Source organism: Myotis yumanensis, unplaced genomic scaffold (assembly GCF_028538775.1).
Source record: "Myotis yumanensis isolate MYYU_CA2020_CCGP unplaced genomic scaffold, mMyoYum1.0.hap1 SCAF_5, whole genome shotgun sequence".
NCBI classification, from domain to species: domain Eukaryota; kingdom Metazoa; phylum Chordata; class Mammalia; order Chiroptera; family Vespertilionidae; genus Myotis; species Myotis yumanensis.
This window is the reverse complement of record NW_027223756.1, coordinates 93756806-93781518: the sequence shown is the minus strand read 5'-3', so window position 1 is coordinate 93781518 and position 24713 is coordinate 93756806. Positions and strand designations below refer to the sequence as shown.

The 24713-nt window shown below is 52.9% G+C and overlaps 2 protein-coding genes across 7 annotated transcripts in view; both read right to left on the bottom strand.

Moving 5' to 3' along the window:
- BMP1 (bone morphogenetic protein 1) overlaps nt 1–21328 on the bottom strand; it is a 39556-nt gene extending 18228 nt beyond the window's left edge. Inside the window, exons 1-10 of one of the 6 annotated variants that reach the window (XM_070416565.1) lie at nt 20907–21328; nt 13482–13604; nt 12921–12978; nt 12476–12554; nt 10337–10501; nt 10104–10221; nt 9618–9833; nt 8750–8855; nt 7213–7337; nt 6521–6636 (exon numbers count right to left, since the gene is read on the bottom strand). In XM_070416565.1, the coding sequence (XP_070272666.1) occupies nt 6521–6636; nt 7213–7337; nt 8750–8855; nt 9618–9833; nt 10104–10221; nt 10337–10501; nt 12476–12554; nt 12921–12978; nt 13482–13604; nt 20907–21060 (1260 nt within the window). In that variant the 5' untranslated portion in view covers nt 21061–21328. The remainder of the gene's footprint in view (nt 1–6520; nt 6637–7212; nt 7338–8749; nt 8856–9617; nt 9834–10103; nt 10222–10336; nt 10502–12475; nt 12555–12920; nt 12979–13481; nt 13605–20906) is intronic. The other 5 variants (XM_070416561.1, XM_070416562.1, XM_070416566.1 and 2 more) reach the window with 5 other exon arrangements.
- A 647-nt stretch (nt 21329–21975) lies between these two features.
- On the bottom strand, nt 21976–24713 carry SFTPC (surfactant protein C). Its single transcript, XM_070414084.1, has 6 exons — nt 24608–24713; nt 23778–23936; nt 23259–23381; nt 22888–22998; nt 22390–22536; nt 21976–22180 (listed from the first exon to the last, which is right to left on the bottom strand). The coding sequence occupies exons 1-5, from the start codon at nt 24647–24649 to the stop codon at nt 22399–22401; spliced, it is 573 nt and encodes a 190-aa protein (XP_070270185.1). The 5' UTR covers nt 24650–24713; the 3' UTR covers nt 21976–22180; nt 22390–22398.

Below are 24713 nucleotides of genomic sequence, written 5' to 3'. Positions count from 1 at the left end.
CTACCTTGTGTGTAAAATGAAGAAGAACATCTCACCCTGATGCAGTGCCTCACAGGTCCAGGCACTGACAAGCGTCTCCCACTCATTAACTCATTTCAGCCTCTGAACTCATCACATGTTCACCTAATACTGGAGGACTGTCTGACACCTTGCTAAGTACCAACTCTCCCAGCAGGAGGGCACATTCGTCCCTAGAGAAGCACACTTTTCAGGAGGGAAACGGCCTCCTTGGTAGTTTCCAGAATAAGCCCTAAAGCCTGTTGTGTATTCTCTGTCCAACAAGCAGAGACTCCCGGGAACAGCTCACCATGACTGAGGCGTATGCAAGTGGGCGCACGATGGCCCGAGAGGCCCACCTGCTAGGTGCCAGCTGGGTTCCCTGCTGGAGGAGAAGGGGACCAGGAGGTCTGTCTCCCTTCTGGATCACTGCAGAGTTTCAGGCAGACGGAAAAAGGCCAGAATGAGAAAGATCCCAAAGCAGGTGCTGGGACTGCTGTCCGCAGCCAGCGTCCAGCTGTGACCTGTGGCCGGTCAAGGAAGGGCTTCTGGCTCACGGTCACTCTCTAACACTGACCCCGTCAGAATTCTTGGTGATTTCACTATCCACCCAGATCAGTGATTTTTCAACCGGTGTGCTGCAAGAATTTTTAAAACATGCAGTAACTGACTATTTACAGTCAGGGACACTGACCTCTATTCCTAGATTGTCAAATAAAAAAATAGCAACAGCCAACACAACAATAGCAGTACGGTGTGAATGAATCAAATTATACCTATAAAAAGTTATACTTATATTTTGGCAGATTGGCAAAAAAAAATACAATATGTTTTTGGTGTGCCCAAGTTCAGGAATTAGCGTATGTGTGCCATGAGATGGATTGGTTGAAAATCGCTGACCTATATGATCCTTCCCCTGTCCTGGCCTCTCTGCCTCTCTCTCCCTCTCTGTCTCTTCTCAGCTATACAGAGCACAGATCCTAGACCTTATTACCCATAATCTTAAGCTCAAGGACTCCATTCTCCATCCACATGCCCCAGTATTTCCTGGCTCACTCCATCTGTACACTGAGTCCAATCATCCTTCCAGTTGACCGCGATCTTCAATCCACTGAGCCTGCGGTGTTTGACTTACACCTCTAGGTGCTCACATCCCTCCTTCCCTAGATAGTCCATCTTTCTTCTTTTCCTTCGATTTATGAGTTTAAGTATGTTTGTGCTTGGGAACCTTTTATTAATTGCGGTACTCTGAGATGTTATTGAGTGAATCCTGTTTTATAAAGTGCACTGATTATTCTTGATGATTCTTAATCATCACTGAGAGTCTTACTATAAAAATGTAAGTCCTAGCATACTGAAAAACTGAAGTTGAAAGTCCATTCTAGCTATGGAGCCAGTGTCTCATTACCCAATATTTTATCTTTTTAGAAAATGAGCAAATATGATCACAGAGGAAGTTTCATTCGCTACGCAATCCTCGGGGCGTAGCATGTAGTAGTTACTTAATACATATTTCTTGAGTAGCATTTTGCTTTTAGGAATCTGTTCTACAGATATACTTGTCCCAGTGTATAATGATATGTTTCAAGATATTTATGGTAGCATTTGTGAAAACTTGGAAAAACCTAAATTAATATCCATCACTAGAGACCCGCAGGGGATGATTAAATAACTAAGTTAAGGGTCACGGAGATGGTGGCATGCTGAGCAGCCAGGAAAATGACTGAGGTAGACCTCTGTGTGCTGACATGGAATAATGACCATGATTTACTGTTGAGTGAAGGCCAAGTTACAGAAGACCATACATATACACGTGTATCTAGAAGGTTCTGGAAGAACATCCCCAGTGTTACCAATGCTTAGTCACCTCTGAGGAGTGGGATTTGGAGGATCAAAGGGAGAATATTCACTTTTCACCCTAGTTCTATATTGCTAAACATTTTACAACATGCATATGTTATATCTAACAAACACCAAGAGTCTCTTTTAAAGAGTTGCTGGATGGAAGAAGAAATGCAGAGGGCCGAGTGGGGGCACTCGGGCCTCTAAACTCACACCCCTAACCAGCACTCCGTGTGCCTCTCCGGGCCTGCCAATCAATTTCGCTCAGCAGCTGCACTCAGAACAGCAGCAACTGTCCCCTCCCCCTCAGAAACAATCCTGGCTCTGTCCAGGGTAGATCAGCTCAGACCCTCTGAAGGAGAAACCACACATGCCCAGTCGGGGGAACCCAGAGGGCCCACCCAAGACCTCCGACGTGGCACAGGGACCAGAGGTTGCCCCACACAGGAGGCCGAGACCTGTGCTGGCGGTTGGGGGCATCCTATGGGGAGGTGCAGCCTTGGCTATATTGAGACCGGAGGTGTCTAATTAAATGTTGTAACAACTTGTCATGTGGAAACAGCTGTGCTCTAGTGGCAGGGACCCTGCCCACTGCCAAAGAAAACCTGGCCGGCTCCACCACTTCCTGGCGAGTGACTCTGGGCCCGTGGCCCGACTTCTTTGTGCCTCAGTGTCTTTGTCTGAAAAACGGAGGTGACCCTAATGGCTCCACTGGGGAGCTGGGAGCTGGGAGATTAAATGGGAGACGGGGTGCAGAGTCTCTGGGTGCACCCCAAGTGTGGGAAGTACTCCTCACGTTTGTTGGATGCTCTCAAGCAGGAATTGGGAGAACACGTCGGCCCTCAGGAACACACAGTCTGGCTTCAGTATGGCCTCGACATACAATCTTAGGCCCATCGTTTAACTCCTCTGTGCCTCCATGTCCTTATTTGTAGGATGGTAATGGCAATAGTACCTCCTCATAGGACTAAGGGACAATATAGGTGATTAATCGAGATCAATTAAATCAATATAGGTAAAGTCTCCAACAGTGTCTGACACATGTATGTGTCATACATACAACCAATATATATATATATTGCATATACATACAACCGTGTATGCCACTCCATAAATGTTAATTTCACTACTGGAGTGGAGTTTGCTTGAGATACTTTGGTATCTGAAATCCTGGAAGTAAGTCCAGAATCCTGGAAGTAACAGGGAGGCAAAGGGGCCCTGGGGAAGTTGGCCAGGGCTCGCTCACTTAACAGATGAAGAACAGAGAATGGTTAACAGCAGCTGATGCTGACTGCACTCCTGCTACGAGCGAGGCAGTGCTCTAAGCGCGTTACGTACATAGCCTTGTTTAATCCTCATATCAACCCCAGGAGGGAGGGACTATCATATCACCAGGCCCATTTTACAAACGGGGAAACAAAGACACAGAGTTTAAGCAACTTTCCCAGTAAGAGCACAACTGGGAGTCACACTCAGGTGCTCTGTCCCTCTTTTTTTTAAAAAAGAGAGAAACATCGATGTGAGAGAGAAACATCGATGTGAGAGAGAAACATCAATCGGTTGCCTCCCATACATGCCCCAACCGAGGATCAAACCTAAAACCTTTTGGTGTACAGGACGATGCTCCAACCAGCTGAGCCACCCGGCCAGGGCTCAGATACTCTGTCTCTGAAACTTACAACCTTAACCACTACTCCATGTGGCCTCCTCAGGCCTGCCAATCTATTTTTCCCAAAAGCTGTGCCAAAAAAAACAAAACAAGCATCAACGTTCCCTCCATCCTCAGTGCCCCAGACCCTTCAGTGCCTGAGAAGCAGGACTTAGAGGAGGGCCCAGCACAGGCCCAGCAGAGGAAAGGGTCATCTGCCCATTAGAGGACAGAAGGTAGAGGTCAGGGAAGGCTTTGCAGAGGAGGGAGAATTTGGTTTGGACCTTGAAGAACAGGCAGGATGTGAGAAGGCAGGGATGGGAATGGGGGTGGTAAGTCCAACAGGCCTCTTAAGTTTTTGTCTTCTTGGCTCCTCGGCAGCATGTGACCATGATCTCCCGGAATCACTTTCCTGCTCCTACAGGCTGGCTTTGGTGCTTGGAAAACACTGTAAATCCTCTCGAGGGCAGCTGCTAACTATGTGCAGTGCAGAGACGTGGGGACCCTCAAAGAAACTTTCCCAAGTGGCTCTTTCCGTTTGACGTACCCCTACGAGCACAGTTGTATAGGATAAGCTCACATTTCTGGCCATAAGCGGAGAACTGGGAAGACAGTGGAAAACAACCTCTCGGCAGCCAAAGAGATGTCAAAGTCCATCGGCTAACACAGGTGGGTTTATTTAAGGTTTGCTGTTGAAAGAGTGTAGACTTTGGAGCCAGACAGTCCTGGAATCGAGCGCTGGTTCCATCACGACTACTGTGTAAACTTGGGCAGATTTACTCATGCCCTTTGAGCCCTGGCTCCCTCATCTGTCCAGTAGGGATATTGGACCCACATCCCAAAACCGTTGTGAGGAGTAATGAAATCTCTCATGTAATATGCCTGGCACATAATTGTTAACAAAGAGCAGCTTTTATTATTGTATGATGTCATCTTCTCCCAGCTCCCCAACCTCTGCGAGCCCTTTAAATGCTCTATCCCCAGGGTTCATCTTTTTTTTAAATAATATATTGATTTCAGAGAGGAACGGAGAGGAAGAGAGAGATAGAAATATCAATGATAAGAGAATCATTGATCAGCTGCTTCCTGCACTACTGGGGATTGAGTACAAAACTTGGGCATGCGCCCTTGACGGGAATTGAACCTGGGACCTTTCAGTCTGCAGGCCAACACTCTATCCACTGAGCCAAACTGGCTAGGGCCCCAGGGTTCATCTTTGATTCTCTTACAACTCTAACAATTCATCCAGGGCCGTGGGTGGGTTTTATTTTTTGAATTTCTACAACCATGCATTGATTAACCTGAAATTTCTATCTATAGACCACATCTCTCCCTGGACCTACTGGCAGGCCTCCAAAATAAGATGGGAAGTTTTCTGGGAATTATGGAGGGAGCAGGCTGGAGGCAAAGAGGCTCCTAGGGCAAGGCCATGAATCCACTAGAGACCAGGGCCAGCCCACGCCAGCCTGGAGCAACAGGGTCAGAAGCAGATGCTAACCAAGCTACCAAATCCCTGCTGGCCCAGCAAACCTCCTGAACAGGAAAGAAAGCAATGCTCAGTTTATGCTCCTTGGAACTGTCTCATGCCCCTTTTCATCCATAATGATCATATGCTCAATAATCATTAAGTATTATTATTATTCTCTGTGGTGAGATTTCCAAAGGCTGAAATAGTGAAGACCCTCAGCAGAGGACTGGGAGAAGGCAGGGCATGGTCAGTACAAAACAGCAAAAAGGATTGCAATTTTTGAGTTAGATTCAGAAAAAGAAGAAGAACAAGGAAGGGGTGGGTTCACTTTCGAGAGAAGATGGTAGAACGTTAACCAAGAGAGATGACGGAATTACTCAACCCTCAGTAGAAGTCTATTGTTAACAAAATAATCTTCAAATTATGAAAATAAAATAAGCATAGTTTGGAAAGGAAATGGAAGCTCGGTAACAAAGAAGGAGAGTCAGTGAGCAAAGTTAACTCTTGTGTCTAGGCTCAAAAATGACATCAGAGGACAGTCAAATAACTTGCAGATGTGATCAGCGTCTGTATTCTTGAGAACTCGGAAGGAAAGCTTTCCCAACTTCAGAAGGGGGGTATGTGATGTGTGCTTGTGTGCTGGGAACAGAGGTTGGGAGTGAATTCTGGGAATTGCAAACCACTGAGCTGAATGTCAATCCCAATTAAATAGATGGTCTGTGACCATTTAGAAAAGAAACACTTGATTACCAGGAGCCAATTCACTTGAAACAAGGCATGTCACAAATTTCACTTCCATTTTTAAAAGGGGTTTTACTGACAAGGGGATCAGTGGACTTGTTCGGTAAGGCAACCCATCCACATAGTAAGGATTTATTAACCACTTCCTGTGACAGGGATATACATATGACGAAGGTGTGGTTTCAGAAGAAGCTCACATCCCGGTGAACTAGAGGGTGACCTGTGGCTGGATGGCAATGACATTAAATGGGGTCATAGGAGGTAAAATAACTCTGCCCAGAGCCTGCCCATTAACGGGTCAAGGTCAGTTCAGAGGGAGATCTTAACTCTGCTTTGATTCATGTCCTCTTCAATAATTTGATCAAAGACCAGGTTCTGAAGACCCAGAAGGCCATGCATATCAGAATAAAAGGGATGGCCACCTGCTAGAGGGTGCAGTTTTGATTCAAAATGATCTTGAGTGCTGTTTGGACGAACAATGTCACCATGTTCCAACCCAGGAAAATATAGTCTTAGAACTGACTCTTGGGAGCAATAAAAATACAAAGGAAATGAAGCTCCTGAGTTCGGTGAGAAGCCTATACTCCATGTGAAAAGCCCGTGAATGGATCTCAGAAACACTAAGAAAAGTGCCTGGCACACAGTAGGTGCTATCTGGGAGCTAGCCTTCGTTTACAAGCAGTGGCGGAAGCCCCTCCTCACTGTAGTGCTGCGTCATTCTTGTGGGGTGGATGCGTTTATGATCCCCATGCAGGTCTCTCCCAGCCACACTGACTATGGGCTCCCACTCTGCAGTCCTGGCAGAAGAGGGGGTGCTCAGTTACCTTCTCCCCAGGTGTGACGGAGATGCGCCATACACAGTGCATGTGGGCGGAGTAGCCATTGGGGTACTCAGGAGAGGAGAAGTTGCCTGTGCTGTCTTGTAGGGTCTCTCCGCAGGCTGTCAAGGGAAGGAAATAACTGAGTGGCTGGCTGCAGGGGCCCAATCCCCCTGAACTTCTGGCTTCCCCACCCTGAGCCCTGGCATCTTTGCAGGAGAGGAAAATAGCTCAAGAGTGGGGAGTCTGGGATGGTCCTGTCCCTTTAAGACTCAGCCCTTTCTCCTCACAGATAAGCTCACACCATCCTACCTCCCTGCCTAGTGCTGCAGGATGTCCTGTTGTCAAGGCAACTAGGTTCCAGAGTTAAGGTCAGGTTCCTTTGGTGAGCCTCACTCGTCCTCACTCCCTGAGAATTGCTCTGCTCTCTCCATTTTCTGCTCCTGGTGCCCTTCCCCCCACCCCCGCCCGCACCAGATCCTCAGAAGGTGGGTGGCTCAGTGTTTCACCATCACCTGATCCTAGCACCAGTTTGGTCCATAACTTGAATACTACCCCTCCCTGGGGGCCCTTCCACCAAGCAGTCTCAGTGTTCTCTAAGGCTCTCAGCTTTAACATCCTTGGTTCCAGGTTCTGGTCTCTGCCTGCCTGGGGCCCTGCCCTCCGCTCCTCTCCGGCTCATCCCTCCCTGCCCCGACCTGGACACTTGTAGAGCTTGCGGGCCTGGGCGATGTCCCCCTTGCTGAGCCGGGTCCTTTGGCCGATGGGAGGTTTCACTCCATTCACCTCGTACTTGGGAACAATGGTGTCCAGGAAGATGCCCCTGAGGAGGACAAGCCCGACCTGGGTGAGCATCTGATGGAAGGAGGGGTGGCATGTCTGTGTGCACCCAAGGTCATGACCCTGCCAGAGCCCAGACATTCCTCAGCAGGGTCAGGGACGGGTGGAGACATCTCACCCTGTCATTATGCTGCCCACTGACCAGCAGCCACCCTGCTCCGTGGCAGCCACACCACAGGAGCCTGGGGGAGCCCCAGGAACACTTTGGGAGGTCAGGACACAGGCCCAGGATGCCCTGGGGACCCACTGGTGCCAAGCTCAGTCTGGCCCTGACTCCAAGCACCAGGAGTGCTGTGGATGTGCCTCCAGCCCCTGCTTCTGCAGCCCCTGGGCCGATTCAGCCCTGGCTGCACTTCTCCCAGGATGACCCAGTGCCAACGCTTTACCCTGTTGGCACAGCTGCTCTGACAGCACCTGGGACAAGGCCAAAGGGCAGGTTCCACCGTGGCCAGAACAGACCCTGGGGAAAGCCCCACCATCAGTCCTCCTGTCCTCCTAGTTCCTGCCTTCAAAAGCCTGGGTGTTTCCATCTGGGAGGAGGGGAAGCAGGCAGCCCTTCACCTCCCCAGGGCCCCTGACTCACACCAGCTGGGTGGGACTCAGCAGGAGGTGGAGAGGGATGTGGTGAGAAATGTATGGGGGGTGGGGGGCTGTGGGCGTGGGGGACAGGATGACCTCACCACCCTTCCTCGGTCTCTGTCCCTCAGGTCTGGAGGCAGGAAGAGTGGGTCAGAAGGAGAGCTGAGGACAGGGGGGAGGACTGCTGTCTGGGACAGAGCCGGAGGGGGGGCAGATAGAGGATGAGGAAAGCCAGGCCTGGGAAAGGCCAGGCAGGAAGGAGTGTGAGGAGGATGAGGGTCGGTTCCCACACTAGGCTAATGAGAAGCTGGGTGGGGATGACTGGCCCATTACCTCCGGGTTCTAGCAGTGACTTTGGGAGCCCGGGGATAGGAGTAGGTGTATATGTGCTTGTCAGGTGGTGAGGGGGCTGGTCCAGGGCAGGAGCTGGCCTTTGCACAAGTTAGCCAATTACAAAAAAGGCAGACAGATCAGAAAAATATGCCCCTCTCTGGTCTTCAGCAGAGGGGTAACCCAGCTCCTTTGGGTGGACACAGTTCTGAGCCACAGCACACCACCGCTGGCAGAGTAGCTGGATTTCAGCCCCATGGGCCAGGTGCCCTCGGTGTGCACAGCTCTAGGTGAAGCACCCAGGCTGTGTGAGTCCCAGCCCTGCCATGGGCCCAGGGTAGAAGAGGACAGCAGGCCAGGCAGCACCCATGGGTCCTCTGCTTGGGGGCTGCAGCTGCCCAGGGCCCACTCTTGTCCTTGCTGACAACCCCAGCAGGGCAGCCTGGTGCAAAGTGGGAGGCCCCAGGGGGCAGGACAGTCTCTCACCTGGAGAATGTGTTGCGGGCATAGTGCATGATACTGTCAAAATCGTAGGTCTCCCCCAGGGACTCTACCTCTTGGACCTCCATCTTCAGGAAGTTATACTCCTGCCCTGAGAAAACCACGAAAAGGGGGTGGGGGTGGGAGGAGGTAGATCTGTGTGGGACACAGGGTGGGAAATGGGGTCCTCCCTGTACTTGCGAGGTGCCCCCCTACCTGAGGGTCCTGGGAGCAGCCAAGGAAAGCCTGGGGGGAGGGGCAGTCTCCAGAAGAGTGTCCCGCAGAGGGGCGGGGTGAAGGAGGACTTGCTGCAGGGAAGGCTCAAGGGAGTATGGGAAGGAAGCACCCATTTCTAGAACCACAGCAAGATGAAAGCAGTGAAGAGTGGAGGAGGCTGGGAGAGAGGGCGGAAACAGGAAGGGAGGGAAGAGCATAGCTAGGAGAAGGGAGAGGGAAAAAATCCTTGGAGGGCAGAAGAGGCAACGTGCAGAAGACTGGGCAAAAGTGAAGCGAAAGACTCAGCACGGAAGTGGGCTGACCCCTCCCCAAACCCCACCCTGAGGGCCAGCTGGGTTCTGGCTGCTGCGGATGGTTCCTGTGTCCAGGATCTGGACCTGTGGTGGGGGTGGGGGTGCCCAAAGTGGCTTCACAACTCTTCTGTGGTCCCTGAGCTGCTACTGGCTGGAGCAGATGCCTCAGGGGCGGGGTCTGGGCCAACCTGGGCCCTAGGCTGGGCTGGGACTACAGGCTGAGTTGATCAAAGGTGATGACTAGAGGGAGCAGCTGCCACCCCCAGCAGGGGCCCTGGAGAGGGGGCATGGGCAGGAGCCACGGCGTCCCGCCCCTACCCCACCCCCCAGGTCGAAGTGCATACCTGGCTGGATGTTCTCGCGCACGATGGAGACGTGGCGGTCCCGGTCGGGCCGCGTGTGCTCGTGCCAGAAGCCGATGACGTGGCCCAGCTCATGCACCACGATTCCAAACTTGTCACAGTTCTTGCCGATGGAGATGGCCTGCGGGCCCCCACCACGGCGACCCACGTAGGAGCAGCACCTGGAGGGCGGGGCCAGCTCAGGGGGGCGGTCCCGAGCTGGGGGAGTGCATCCACTCAGGGGCCGGGCTAGGCTGCCAGGGGGGCGGGGAGCGGAGGGGCAAGGGAGGGGCTGGCAGGTATGCTCCGGATGTGTGCAGCGTCACAGCACGTCACAGCCACATCCTGGGGAGCATTTCTGGGGAGATGCCTCAAGGCAGGAGGGAACGTTGACGCAGATCTGTGCGCAGGTGGGGCAGCTGCAGGGCCCAGGGCAGAACAGGGGTTGGGACATGGCCGAGGGTACACTGCCCAGGGGCCCCTGCTCACCCGCAGGGTCGATAGGTGAATACAATGTAGCTGTCCTCATCGGTGCGCTCCAGGAAGGTAACACAGGTGTGCTTCTCCCAGTGCCGCATGGCCTGCCGGAAGACTGCCCTCTGGCTGCCTGCGGGACAGGGGCGGCCAGGCTGTCACACTGTCAGGTGGGCCTGCCTCCACCCACTGCGCAAGAGTTCCCGCCTGATGGGCAGGCGCCACCGCCATGCAGCCGGACTGCTCACCAGTGAAGTTTCCCCCAATGACAAAGGGGATGACCCCATCAGGCCACACGCGCTCGGGTCTGGACGTCGCCGCCCGACGGCTCCGGGACCTGCTTCTCCACCTCCCTGGGCTTCTCCTCCGAGGCTGCCCGTTAGCCTGCTGGCAGCTGGGGGTAGAGGTGTTTCCTGGAATTGAAATAATAAGACATTGGTAGCAAGTGAGTGAAGGGGGAGAGGGGGAAAGAAATTACAATCATTCTTCATTTGGGGGGGATTCCAGATTTACCCATCCACTACCATTTATTTGTAGGCCCCAAATCAGTACCCTTTAACTCTTTCTTTTTTCTAAGAGTTGAGACGATTTGAAATTTAACTTAAAACCAAGTTTAATTGTAGAGAGTTACCCATCATTTAGGCCACATCTAAATTTACTTTAATAAGTAATACTTTATACTTATTTCCTAGATTGAGGTTCAGTGTTTTCATTTTATTTGCCATGTCTAGGGTTAAACATTTATTACATTCCCCTCCCTTTTTTTAAAGTTACTCAGTTTTCAAAATATGTAACTGAGAGTCAGCAAAGCACTGTATTAGATTATTAGGGTGATTCAAATATGACCAAGATTTTGATCTTGTCATTAGGGAGTGTGTAATAAATACACTGGTTGGTAGGAGAAATGAGACAGGTACTCAGGTAATTCCAGAACAAGTTAGAAGATGTAAAAACCAGTCTCAACGTGGCTTCTTCTGTGTGCCCGTAGTTCCCTCCGCTCTTTCATGGTCGTTTGCTGACATGCACAGGGCAGTGAAAAATCTGAGTCACTCAACACGCACCTTCCCAGTTGAGGTCCTACGAGATGGTGAACAAGTATGTTTCCCCGTCTACTTAGTGCCATGTTTTTGGCATTTCTGAGCTTGTTCTGTTGGTGATTTTGCTGTACAAAATGCTGCACTTTCCCCACTGCACTGAAGTGCTGTCTGCTGTTCATATGTAAAAGAGGCTGGTGATGTGTTTTATGGAGAAAATACATGTATCAGATAAGCTTCAGTCAGGCATGAGTCATAGTGCTGTTGGCCATGAGTTCAATGTCAATGAATCAGCTGTATATTAAAAGGGTGTCTCTAAACAGAAACACACATAAGACAGGGCTACATATATTGGTGAGTTATGAAAATTTTGTGACCACAGGCTCACAGGAACTTAACTGTATTTCTCTTAGTGTTCGCTAATTCAGTGTTCAAAGTGACTGAATAGAGTGACTATAAAGTTATTCCATAACTTCGTGCAGAGCTACCACGCACAGTGAGGGTTGATTGTAACGAAAAAAGGGAACAGTGGGGTACTGGGAACTGTGGGGACCTGAGACTGGGAAATGTTCCCTCTCGTCCAATAAACCTTCATGTTTGTGGCACATATAGAACTTGATACATTCTTGTAAGTATTCCCAAACACATGTTCTCATTGGACACCGTAGCTCTCTGGGATGGACAGGGAACGTCACTATCTACCTTTGACAGATGAGGAAACTAAGGTCAAAGTCACGTGATGGGTTAGTGGCGGCCTATGTCAGTGATGGCGAACCTATGACACGCGTGTCAGAGGTGACACTCGAACTCATTTTTTTGGTTGATTTTTCTTTGTTAAATGGCATTTAAATATATAAAATAAATATCAAAAATATAAATCTTTGTTTTACTATGGTTGCAAATATCAAAAAAATTTCTATATGTGACACGGCACCAGAGTTAAGTTAGGGTTTTTCAAAATGCTGACACGCGGAGCTTAAAAGGTTCACCATCACTGGCCTAGGTGATCCAGCTCCATCCTCCATTCTGTTCTCAGGTACTCAGGTAATTCCGGAACAAGTTGTCCCCTGTCTATTAGTTCCCACTAAGGTCTAGTAAGACTTGCTAGTTACCAGGTCATCCTCCAATGCCAGCTGCTCTCTGGGGTAGTTTGATTTTCACTCCATGAACTGCCCATGCAAGGGCAGCTGGACAAGACAACTGCCTGGCACCACCAGAGTGTGCCCAGAACAGGCTCCAGGTGAGCATCCGCACCCTTTGGTAACAGGAGAGCGACCGTGCTCCAGGGCAGTGAGGAGGTTGAACAGAAGTGAGCTATCCCAGGCCTCATCCATCCCACCCATTCACAAGTACCAAGTGGGTTGGTAGGTGTTTGGACCACATCCAGGAATAAGAAGGACCCATCTCTGACGTTGAATAGCTTTGAGTCCAGCTGGGAAGACAGACACATAAACAAATCGTTGCAATGTAGAGCAGTAAGTGAGATGCTAACAATGTCAGCGCAGAGCAGAGAGAGCATGGAAAGTGGAGGCACAGTCATGTCTGGGGGGGCGGGGGGCGATCAGGGAAGTTTTCACAAGAGAAACTCTTGCAATAGGCCTGGGAGGATGCAAGAAGCTTGCAAAGTGGGAGCAGGAGGAGAAGCCAGGGGGCATTGTGGGGGTGAGGGAAGAGCCTTGGGTTTGGAGTGAGAGGCTTGGTTCCTGTCCCACCTCTGCCACTGACCAGCTTTGTGATTTTGAGCAAGTCACATTACCTCCGTGAACCTCAGTGTCACGGGAGTTGTCCTAACAGTTACCTTTGAAGGTGGTTGGGGACAGTCCAGTTAGATAGTGCTTTTGAAAGTACTTTGTAAACTGTAAGCAAAAAGAAGGTCAGTTCTTAGCTCCTGGGAATGTCTGGGGAAGGGATAAAGATATCCTAAGGCAGTGGTTCTCAACCTTCCTAATGCGGCGACCCTTTAACACAGTTCCTCATGTTGTGGTGACCCCCAACCATAAAATTATTCTCGTTGCTACTTCATAACTGTAATTTTGCTACTGTTATGAATCGTAATGTAAATATCTGATATGCAGGATGTATTTTCATTGTTACAAATTGAACATAATTAAAGCACAGTGATTAATCACAAAAACAATATGCAATTATATATGTTTTCCGATGGTCTTAGCGACCCCTGTGAAAGGGTCGTTCGACCCCCAAAGGGGTCGCGACCCACAGGTTGAGAATCGCTGTCCTAAGGGAAGACAAGCCCTTATGCTGAGCTCAAGCTCATGGTCTCTGTCCCGGGAGGCCAGGAGGGTCCTGGTTTCTCCAATTCTGGAACCCATTTCTGAGACACAGGAGGGCGAGTCCGTACCCAGTGTACCTGCAGCTGTGATGGAAGACCTGCGGATCGTACGCTGTCTGAAGTCCGAGGCTTGCTGCACCTGGAAGGCCCTCAGATCCTCCTCATCCAGGGCGATGTCCCCGAGGAAGGCAGCTAGAGGGGAAAGAAGAGGCCAGGTGCTGAGTGAGTCCTCCTACCCAGCACTGACAGCCCCAAACCTGTGGGCACACCCCAGCCCCCACAGCAACTTTACTCCTAACCCTGAGGAAGGCGGGCAGTGGGGGCTGACTCGGGATATCTTGGGAGACTCATGCTTCCTTTTTAGTTGGGATCCCAGCAAAACTGATGCCCAGCCCCTAGAGACCTTTAGCTCCAGGAAGACACAGTTATGTCATTTATTCCATTGTTCTTGCGCAAATACTTAGTCAGTACCCACTGTGGGCCAAGCACCACTCCAGTGATTAGCAAGACAAATGAGGTCCCTGCTCCCGTGGAGCTGACCTTCAACAACACACAAGTAAACAAAGACTGAGTTTGAGAATTCCAGACGGTGGTGGGTGCTATGAAGGAAATAGAAGGTCAGATGATAGAGTGCCTACTTTATGGGCCCATAACCTTGGCACTGTGCTGAGCATGTGGTAATCACTCCACAAATGCTGTGTCAATTATAATGGGGTGGGGGGGGGAGGATAGGAATAAAAAGTGGAACAGACAGGAACTTTAGGAAAACCGGGACACGTGATGGGAGCTTCCCAGCCAGGAGGAAAAGGGTTAATAGTTCAAGTGACTTCTATTCAGTCTCAGGGTCCCCTCTCTGGAGGAAGAAAGTACTGGGGGGAAGGAGCGCCCAGTGTTTCTGGAGAGATGGGCTAAACAGTCTCTCCTTCTTGAGAAATTAGGAGCCAGAGGAAACAGGCCGCAGAGCTGAGCGCTCTGGAAGGAGCTCAGACGTAAGCTTCACGCAGGGCTGGGGTTAGGGGGGGCGGATGCAGGAGGCGGAGCGGAGGGCAGCTTCCCTACAGCTCCACCCTGGCAACATCTGCTTCTCATCCCAGTGCTACACGGGCCTGGTGGGCAGCATGACACAAGTTGTTTTAACCTTGAGGCCTTGCACACACACAGGTTCCTCCTCCCCAGATGGCCAGCTGGGTGGACACAAACACACACACACACACACACACACACACACACACACAGAATCAAGATACACGGGGTTCGTGCTCCTACAGACACAGGGTGACATCCACATTCATGCCATCCAACAGGCTCCGCAAAGTCACAGGAACACCCCTGCACACATGACCAGTGCCCGCACCTCCCTGAAAGGCGTGCGGCACTGGAGAAGGCTTGTCAGAGTGAAGCATCATGTTGCTATTCTCTGGGCCTGCAAACATGTGCTCACAGATACACACTCTTCTGTAGCTGTGACCGAGAGCTGGATCGGCAGAGTGTGGGAGTGCCTTGAGCAGTTATCGAGGTCAGCTCTCCCTTTTACAGATGCAGAAACTGAGGCCCAGAAGGGAAATGATTTAGCCAAGACCATGCTGATAGACACTAGACAGGGAGGATTTATAATTCAGGCCTCCTGGTTCCCAGTTCAGTGCTTACTGCACTCAAGGTCATTACTTTTGTCAAACCCATATTGTAAATACATAGACACAAAAACAGACACTCGAACACACACACACACACAGACACACACACAACAAAAAATACACACACGGTCACAGACAGTCCCAAAAAACACACATGCACAAGCTCCAGCACACACAAACCGACTCTAAGTTCTGAACTCATTAAGCCAGTAACAGTAGCGATAATGATGCCTGTATACTAGTAAATGTCTGTTGAAATTTATGTGGTGTTTTCCAGTTGACAAAGTACTTTCACAATAATGAATTCGTTTAATCCTGGCCCACCCAGTACATGCCCATTAAGCCATACTCCACCCATGCACTTGCTTAGGAGTGTCCATTACAAACTCATGGAGAGATAACCTCCCTGACTTTAGAGATCAGAATACTTGGGCCTAAGAGGGGAAATGACTTGTCCAAAGTCACCAGCCCATAAATGACCCAGGATCTCTTCCACCACATGGAAAAGATTCTCTTATTAAAAATGCTACCCCTGGCTCAGCAACTGATGGGACAGCAACAGAAGACACTTCTCAGCTGACATGCAAAGGTAGCCTTAGCAAGGATATGGGATGCGAGGTACCTCCCAAGGGAGCAGTGATGGGTTTCTACAGGCCAACCTTCACACAGGCCTCACAGGCCACATGAACGGCCCCAGACACTGCACTTCCAGGCTCACGCACCCACAGCCATGGACATCACCATATACACGTGTGGCTGGACATTTAGTCTCCTCTTTGGACATAGCAACGAAGAGCAAGGTCTTTGGAGTCAGGCAAATCTGTCTTTGAATCTCAACTTGGCTACTTCTGGCTGACAAGTCATATAGACTCTGCTAAACCTCAATTTTCTCTTATATTTAGAGGAGCTAATAAAAGAATCTATCTCCTAGGATTTATTGACATGAAAGAAGGCATGTAAATAGAGCACCTAGCACAAAGCCTGGAGCATAGCAAGCACTGTTAATGGACACTGTTAATATTACCCTGATAACAATCCCATAAGCTCCAGTTCAGCTCTCCACTTTCTGGGGGCACACGGGTTCACCCACAGGGGCCTCCTGGCTGAGTGAAGCCCGAGTGCTCAGAGCTGTGCTGGCCTGTGGGACAGGGGCAGTGAGTGGAAGGCTGGACAGGCCCTGGGCTGGCCACAGAGTTTGTCTGCATAGCCAGTGCCCTGGGGTGGGGATGTCATGACTGAAGAATGCGTGGGAACTGTGGGGGCGGGGAGAGATGAGGTGGGCAGGAGAGCCTGAAGGCCAGGAGCTAGGCCTGAAGGCCCTGCCCATTTGGGATTCCCCACTAGGGACTCTAGGAAATCTGGATGCTGGGGAGTCCAGGACTCCCCTCCTCTTATGGAAAAAAGCCCTGGGGTCAAGGTCAGGATAGTAGTTGTTTTCAACATGGAATCGAAAGTTTTTGTTTTGTTTCCTGGCTGTAAACCAGCCAGGAGCACTCATGGCTGCTCCATCACTAGGTCTCAGGAGTAGGAGAGAAAAGAAGAGAGCCCACTGGATCCCATGTACCCATCCTTCAGGTTGGCCTCTTGACTTTACAGTCTCTTCCTCTGGGGTGTGGCAAGGCACCTCTTTAGGGGTGACGGAGAGGAGCTGTCTGGTGAGATGAAACCCCAACACCGTGTGTACTGGGCATACACAGGTCCATCACACAACTGCAAGCTTCTAGCTGGGACAAGGCATGTTCAAGCTCCCACAAATGTTCATACTTAATCACAAGTGTCCACTATGCACAGGGGCATATTTGCACACACATGCACTCAGAAGTACACACATGGATAGCTGAAGAGAAGACTTGCCCACAAAACAGGGGCACATCCACAAATGTGCAAAAACACACTCAACCACTTTCCAGTGTAAGCCCTAGTATTTTCCTGCATGCAAATAACTGTATGTGCATACCCCATTTCCTATGCCATGCCATCGAAGGAGAAGGGTACCTTTAGAAATAGTGAGTGTGGGAGGTAGATAGGTAATTAGTCGAATCCTCTGGATATCCTTAGGAGGTCCTTAGTGGCCCGAGGAATAACATATTCTACTCCTCCCTCTTCCCCCCAAATCTCTGGAGAAACCAGACTATTTGAGAGTTCCTTCTCCCTGGGGAGTCCCATTGGTTCCCCTCCATCTGGAGCCCAGGGAGATTGTCTTTTCCACCTCCCTTGGGGCACGTAAAAGAGAAGGTGACTCAGGGGGCAGGGGCACAAGTGGGAAGGTGATTCATTCAGAGTGTCTGGAGGGGGAATGTGGTCTGGCAACAGAAGGGATTGCAGCATCCTAAGCTTGGAACCTATTCCTCTGAGGCTGGGCCACGAGGCTTCTGGGGTGAGGGTGGTGATGAGGGCTGGTGAGCTAATGGCCCACCTCACCTCCCAAAGCAGACCTCTGAGCTGCCAGGTGAGGCTGAAGTAAGGCCCTCGCTGGCTAGGGAGCAGTGCTATGATCTTCCCTGCTTATGGGAGCAACTGGGTCTCAATTCCTGCCTCCAAGTTTCTCCCAGAGCCCTGCCAAGTCACCCGGGCAGCCACATGGAGCTGGGTGTCTCGGGGAAAGACCGCCTTGACGGTTTGGCAACCTAACATAGACGAAATCAGGACTTGCAATCTCCCTGGGCAAGAGTGAGTGAGCAAAAGTGGTGGTGGGGGGGGGGGGGAGCAGTGCTCAATGGAACCAGCTCCCAGCACACACACAAAGACCAGCTCGGTGTCCTGCTTATTGCTCTGGTTTTGCCCAGAAGATCCAGAAACCTCTCCAGGGCATGAAGGGTCTTCATTTTGCCCTTACAGCAGAGTTGTGTCTGCAGTAAGGGCAAATAGTGTTGTGTCTGACAGTAATAGCAAGAGGTGACCTTAAATGAAGCAGCCTCGCTATCCTGAGAGATCGCAGGTGAGCCCGGAGAATCAATGGGGCTTTCATTCTTGGTCCTCTGTGCGCAAGGAGGAGGAACAGGAAGAGGAGAGACCTGGAGAGGGTCGTGTGAGCGGGGTAAGCAGGCACATCAGGTGCATCCAAAGGAAGTACAGGCATGCCTTGGAGATGTTGCAGGTTTAGTTCCAGACCACCGTAATAAAGTTAATACCACAATAAAGCAAGTCACATGAAAATTTTGCTTTCTCAGGACATATAAAATTTACGGTTACGCTATATTGTAGTCTATTAAGTGTGCAATAGCGTTGTGTCTAAAGATGTACGTACCTTAATTAAAAATATTTTAATGCTAAAAAATGCTAACAATCATCTGAGTCTATTGGGAAAATGGCACTGACAGACTTGCTTGACATAGGGTGTCACAAACTTGCAATTTGTTAAAAACACAATTATCTGCGAAGCACAATAAAATGAGGGATGCCTGCAGGGCCACCTCCAACCTGGAGGTCAGGGATCAGAGGGAGCAAGAGGCAGGGCCTGGCAGGAGAAACAGAGAAAAGAGCCTGGGGACCTGAGGGCTGAGGATGTGGGTGTGGGGTCTTAAGGATTCTGGGCGGAGGGAGGCAGGGCTACACCAGTCACACCCAGGAGGGAGGCCTGATCTGACCCTGATTCTTGGCCTTGTCAGGCTCTTGGGCGCTCTCAGCCACCCTCAGGTCTGGCCCAGCTCCCCACCAGCCTCACTTCACCCTGGTGTAGAGCTTTCTCCAGAACCCTTGTTTGAAGTTCCAAGTCAGCCAGCCCCACCCTAGCATGAAATCTGAGACTAGGGATACAGCCCTCAGCCTCCTGCTGCTCTGAAAATCACTCCCAACTTCCAACTAGTAGTGAAATATGTCAGATTGACTTCCTACCCATTCTTTAAGGCCTTGCGCCAGCCTGCCTCCTCCATGAAGGCGCCCAAACCTTCCCAGCCTGCTCTGCTCCCCGTTTCTCCACCACCACCACCACCATACCTGGGCTGCAGGGGGGACGGAAGCTCCTTGAGCCTTGAGGGTCTTTCCCTCCAAGGTAGCACACACACCTCTTGGTTTGTGCTGTTGGTTACTTCCCCATGTATTGTCCCCTCCTGGACAGCAAGGTCCTTGAGAGCAGGGGCCATGCCTGCCATTTCTCTGCGTCTCCCACAACTTCAAGCCCAGGGCCTGACACATACGAGGCATTCAGTAAATGTAGATCAGTTGAGTGAATAAGTGACACAAAGACAGAGTTGGGGAGACACTCACTTTTCCTGAAAACCAAGCCAATCCGCTCAAAAAAAAAAAAAAAAAAAAAATGAAGTGAGAGTGTGGGACACAGAAAACGGAGTAGACAGCCAACATTTATTTAGTGCTTATTTATTATTTATTTAGCGTGCGATAAGCTCTAATAAGTGTTTTATATATGTTCTCATAGTTACCCCTTACCACCAACTCTGCAGAGAGGTGTACTGTCAGTTCCATTTGACAGGTGAGAAAAGTGAAGTTCACAGATGCTAATTAACATTCCCAAGGTGGTACATCTAATGAGTTGAGGATGGAGGATTGACAGCTAGGCCTGCCTGCCCACGCTCTGTCCACTTAGCCTCACGCCCACTCGAAGCCCAGGGAGAAAGATGACAGCTAACTCGGTGGTTTACCCACAGCCCAGCAGGGGTGGGGGATGAAGGGCAGAGGGATTCGGTTTCTCTGTGGGAAGAGGTTCCTATTCTGCAGTTTTCTGTGATCCATCCACCCAAAGATGGGTCCCCAGGGTCAGGACTCCAGCAACCTGCCCCCCTCCCACCCCTTGCGCCACACACAGGCACTCCTAGAAGTCCAGGAGCTGTGCCACTCACTGCCTCTGGCTCTGGCTCTTTGGAGAAAGGCTGAAGTCAGAGGCAGGAAGTCAAGGAAAGGTTCTGATATCTTATGCCCTGTGTGTTCTCTTGTCCCAAGCAGCCTATTCAGGGTCATCAGATCAGGCAAATAGCCGGAGTGCCTGGCCATCTGGTCACTGCTGGGGCAGGACCTCTCTGGGCCTAGCAGGAGTGAAGAGGTTACACAGTCTTCATGGACAAAGAACACACACACACACACACACACACACACACACTCCGGGCCCTGACCTCAGCTAATAACTCTCCAGTGTCTATGGACAGAGAGAGCGGATATGCAGCGTCTGAGTTCTCTGTGTTTCCCCCCAGCTGGGCCTTGGGGAGCTCCTGGCACACAGGGGCAGAGGTAGGTCCCCTCCTGCACTGGCTTCTCTGACTTTGACAGCTGTCTCCTCCGCCCCAGGACGGCTGCTGTGCTGGTGGGGACCCCCGAGACACCCAGGGACCATGATCTCAGAGGATCCCTGGAAAAGCCTTCTCCCACTTGTGCCGGGTGGGGGCCTCAGGAGACCTGCTCCTGGGAGATGTGGGTCACCCCAAACCGGACCCGGAGACAGATGTGCATTCCCAGGGCAGCCCAGGCAGACAGGCTGGAAAACATCAGTGTCCTAGAGCCAGAGGCTAGGGAGAACTATCTCTCTCTCTCTCTCTCTCTCTCTCTCTCTCTCTCTCTCTCTCTCTCTCTCTCTCTCGTTTGGCCAGAAAAGTTTCCTGCGGGAGGAAAAGCCTCCTTGGCTGCAGGTTTCTCTCAGGACCCAGGGAGCTTGCCCTCAGGAATCCTCTAGGAAGACAAGAGGCATCGGCTTCCACCAACGGCCCAAAAGTTCAGTCTTAAAAGTCCCCCAAACTTCCCCTCCCTCTCTCCCTCCTTCTTTTGTTCCCCACAGCATTGCCAACCAGGCAGCTCCAGCATTCCCACACCGGACCGTCCTCCCCCCACCCGAACCCCGGCAGCTCGCGCCTCCCGGCCCGCCGGCCCCCGCCGGCCCTCGCGCCCCGCAGGCCGAAGGAGGAGGGACGCCTACCCGCCTTGCAGGGGTCTTTGTAGTTCAGGGGCTCCGCGTCGTCCTCCTCGCCCAGGTCATAGGTGTAGTCGGCCAAGTCCAGCGGGCGGCCGGGGCGCGGGAGCAGCAGCAGCCCGAGCAGCAGCGGCAGCGGCAGGCGGGCCACGCCGGGCATGCTGGCGGCGGCGGGCGCGGTGGCGGCGGCGGCGGCGGCGGCGGCGGGTCGCGCTCGGACGCGGGAGCGGGCGAGGGGAAGCGGAGCGCTGGAGGCGAGGGGGAGGCGCTCCCCTCCCCGCCCGCCGCTCTCCCCGCCCGCCGGCTCCCCCCGCCCTCCCCACCTCTCTCCTTCCCTGCGCCCGCCGCCCTCCTTCCTGTCCCCCGCCCCTCGGCCGCCCGCTCCGGCCCGCTCCCTCCTCCAGCCGCTCGCCTGCTCCCTTCCCTTCTTTTTCTCCTTCCTTCTCTCCCTCCCTCCCTCCGTCCCCTCCCCCCCGCTTTAGGGAAATGAGCTCGCTGGGGGGCGGGTTTTCGGCCGGAGTCCGGCCCCCTTGGGGCTGGGATCGCGACCCGCCGGCCGACCCGGCCCCGCGCCAGCCGGGGCGGGGAAGGGAGCTGCGGGCCCGCGCGGGGAAGGGGCTTGGGGGGCCGGGGCGCGGGCCGGGGCGCGGTGCGGGTCCCGGGTGCCGGCGGCGGCCGCCCCCGCCCGCTGCCCTCTAGCGGCGCCTCTCCCGTGCGCGCCCGGCCGGAGCTGCTCACGGTGCGGGACACGTTGTCAGGTCGCTCGCGCCGCCTCTTCCTCGCTCTGTCCCCGGTTCTCTGCCCTGGCTTCTCCGCCTGCGCCCCTCGTCCCTCCTCGGATCCTCGCTCTCTCCCATCTCGGTCCCTGTCCCTAGAGTTCTCTCTCGCACTCCCTGGGGAGGCACCACTGGAGGGCGCCTAAAGCCCGTGGATCGCTCCCCGCGCCCCTCTTCCCCATCATCCTGGGATGGGGACCGGGAAAGCCCCCCTTTGCTCCCCAAGGCCCTACCCTCCCCCTAGCCCGCCCCCACCAAGAGCAGGACCAGGGCTGTGGGACTAGAGAGGAGGGACACCATTTATTTTTCGATCAGGCTGCTTTATTTTTGTGTGATAGGTCCCCTGGCCCCTAGTAGCCACCTCTCCCCGGCTGGCTGCCACCTCTCCCTACAGCTCCTTACTCCAGGGCAGTCCCTATCGTGTAGCAGGAGCAGCTTCCTGCCTGTTTGCCAAAGACCCTTTGCTCACGGATCTCTCCTGTCCTTTTTGGGGGTCCGCAGGCTCTGCGAAGCAAAGAAACACTGTTTATTATGTGAGGGAGAGGGATTGGGGGGTGGGGGGCTGAGAATGTCTGTGGACCTTCCCTCCCCTGATCTCCCTAAGTGAGGGGCCTCAATGGATCCCCCTGTGCCAGGTCAGCTGACCAGGCAAGGTGGCCCAAGCCTTCCTTTGGCACTGGTGCTCCCGTGCTCTGGTGGTCACACCTGCTCACCTGCGGGGCCTAGATGTAGTAGAGGGGCACCTCGCCACACAGGGTGCTCAAGGTGGGACCAAGGTAGTCCAGGTTCCTGGAGGACTCCGAGCCAGGGTCATGACCCTCCGGCTGGCCCAGCTCAGAGTGAGGCACTGCAGGCTTGACCTGGAAAGAACACCTGATTTGGAGCTGAGCGTGGGAACTGAGTTGCTGTCTCACTCGAGGCCCTCAATAGAGGACCGCAGGTGTGCCAGGCAGTCTCTCTGACCGGTAAAGAGGGGGCTGTACTGGAGTCAGAAGCCCCCAGGTGGTATGTGGGTTCGAAGCTTGGTGGTGGGTGGTGTGGCAGCAGTGGGGAAGAGGTAGGGAAGGTGTGAGGCAGGTGAGTCTAGAGAGGGGCCCTCACCTGGCAGCCTCCCAGGAGTCGTGCTCTACAGGTGACAGATAGCCATCACCTCAGGCATTCCTCCCAGCAGTCCCGGGTGGGAGACAACCCATCCTCACCCTCGCACCCACCTGGAGGCTCTGGAGCTTCCTAGTGAGGGTCTCGAGGCTGGGGATGCTCTCTGGTGCCATCGACATGATGCAGCAGTAGGTTCCCGGGGCTGGCTTGTAGGCAATCAGGAGCTGGGCACAGGAACCGAGTTCATTCAGGGAGGCCCTGCCATGCTCACTCTCTAACCCTTATCCTGGGTCCTCTCCCTCTAGGTTGGGTACAGGCAGGAGCCATACTGAAAGCTGGGGTGCAGGCATACCCAGGGGAGGCAAAAGGGCTGGGGGATGAGGAGAGATGGGTTTGTTTGAAGTGTCACAGCTGGATGGGTCTACTAGGGGAATCTTGTCATTGGTCCCCCAGGCCCAAGGTCAAGAGGTCCAGGCATACTCACCCGCTGGTAGTCATACACTACGATGCCAGTGGAGCCAATGGAGAAGGTGGCAGTGGTGCCGGCACGCTCACTCAGGGCCAGGCGTTGCTGGGCTTCCGGCCCCGCAATGCTCATCTCCAGGACCTGGGGGAGGGCAGAGTGCTGCCTGGCATTCCTCTTTCCCAACTTGTCTCTTTGGTACTCATGCCCATCCTCAGTCCTCTGTACTCTGACTAATTCCTTCTTCCCTGACAGCTCAGAGAGCGAGTGGAACCAGGTGCTGGAGGGACCAGGCCTCCCACCATGGGGCAGGGGCAGGGGCAGGGGCAGGGGCCTGGTGGAAAAGCCCAGGCCAGGTTTGCCAGCCTGTTCCTGCCTCTGTCCTTCCAGGAGGTGTCCCTTGCCTTCTCCTGTCATCCCTCTTGGGCAGTTTGCTATCCCAACTGCTCATTCTGCCCCCCCCCACCCCCACTCCCACCCCCATCCCACCTCTCAGACATGTCCTATACTGGCTGCCCACCCCATCCTAGGCCTGCTCACCATCTCAGTATGTTTCTGGCTCATGTGAAGACCCATGAGCAGGGCCCCTACAATCACCACGACGACAAGGACCACCACCACGACTACGATGAGAAGGCGTTTGAGGTGCACAGGGCAGCAGGGGATGCGGAACCGGCCCTGGGGGGCTGCGGAGTAGTCCTGATGTGGTAGGGCAGGGAGGAGACAGGCGTCAAGTCATGAGGATGCCCCCTCTCCTCCCTGCCCACACCTTTCCAGGGCTGGGCCACCAATGCTATGAATGTGGAGGGGAGGGATGAGGAGATCAGAGAAGACTTCCTGGAAGAGGTGCCCTGGATTCCAATAAACCCATAGATGGTTAGAAGTGAGGTTTCGCTTGGAGAGACCCAGGAGAGCTTTTTCACCGGTCATATCTCCTGCTGTTTCCTCCAGACCCCTGGCACCCCAGCCATGCCCGGTCCCTCTCCATTCCCCAAATAATCCATGTTCTCCCACATCTCGGTGCCTTTATAAATACCACCCTTCTTCCTGCAGTGCCTTCCTCCTTCTACACCTGGGAGCTCCTACTTATTCTGGAGCCAGCTCCAATGCCATTGTCTCTGTGGAGCCTCAAGTGTGTCTCCCTACTCAGCGTCCTCTTCAGCTCTTTCCACTAACCTTATATTGGAATCACTGGTTGCCGTGCCTATCTCCCCCAGGGACTCTGTCTTTAGTGGTTGACGTCCCTACCCTAACTGAGCACAGTTCTAGCTTGACTGAGCACATGAATTTGGATGAGGGAAAGAGGTTGGAGGCGGCAGGCCCACCACGTACATGCACCCACACGTGCACACACACGTGATCACACTCACCGGCGGGCTCTCCATCAAGACCTCTTTGCTGCCCAGGTCCATCTTGCTGCAGGACCTTCCTCTCCTCAGCTCCCAGATGGGACTGGGGTCTTATATGTGCCGATAG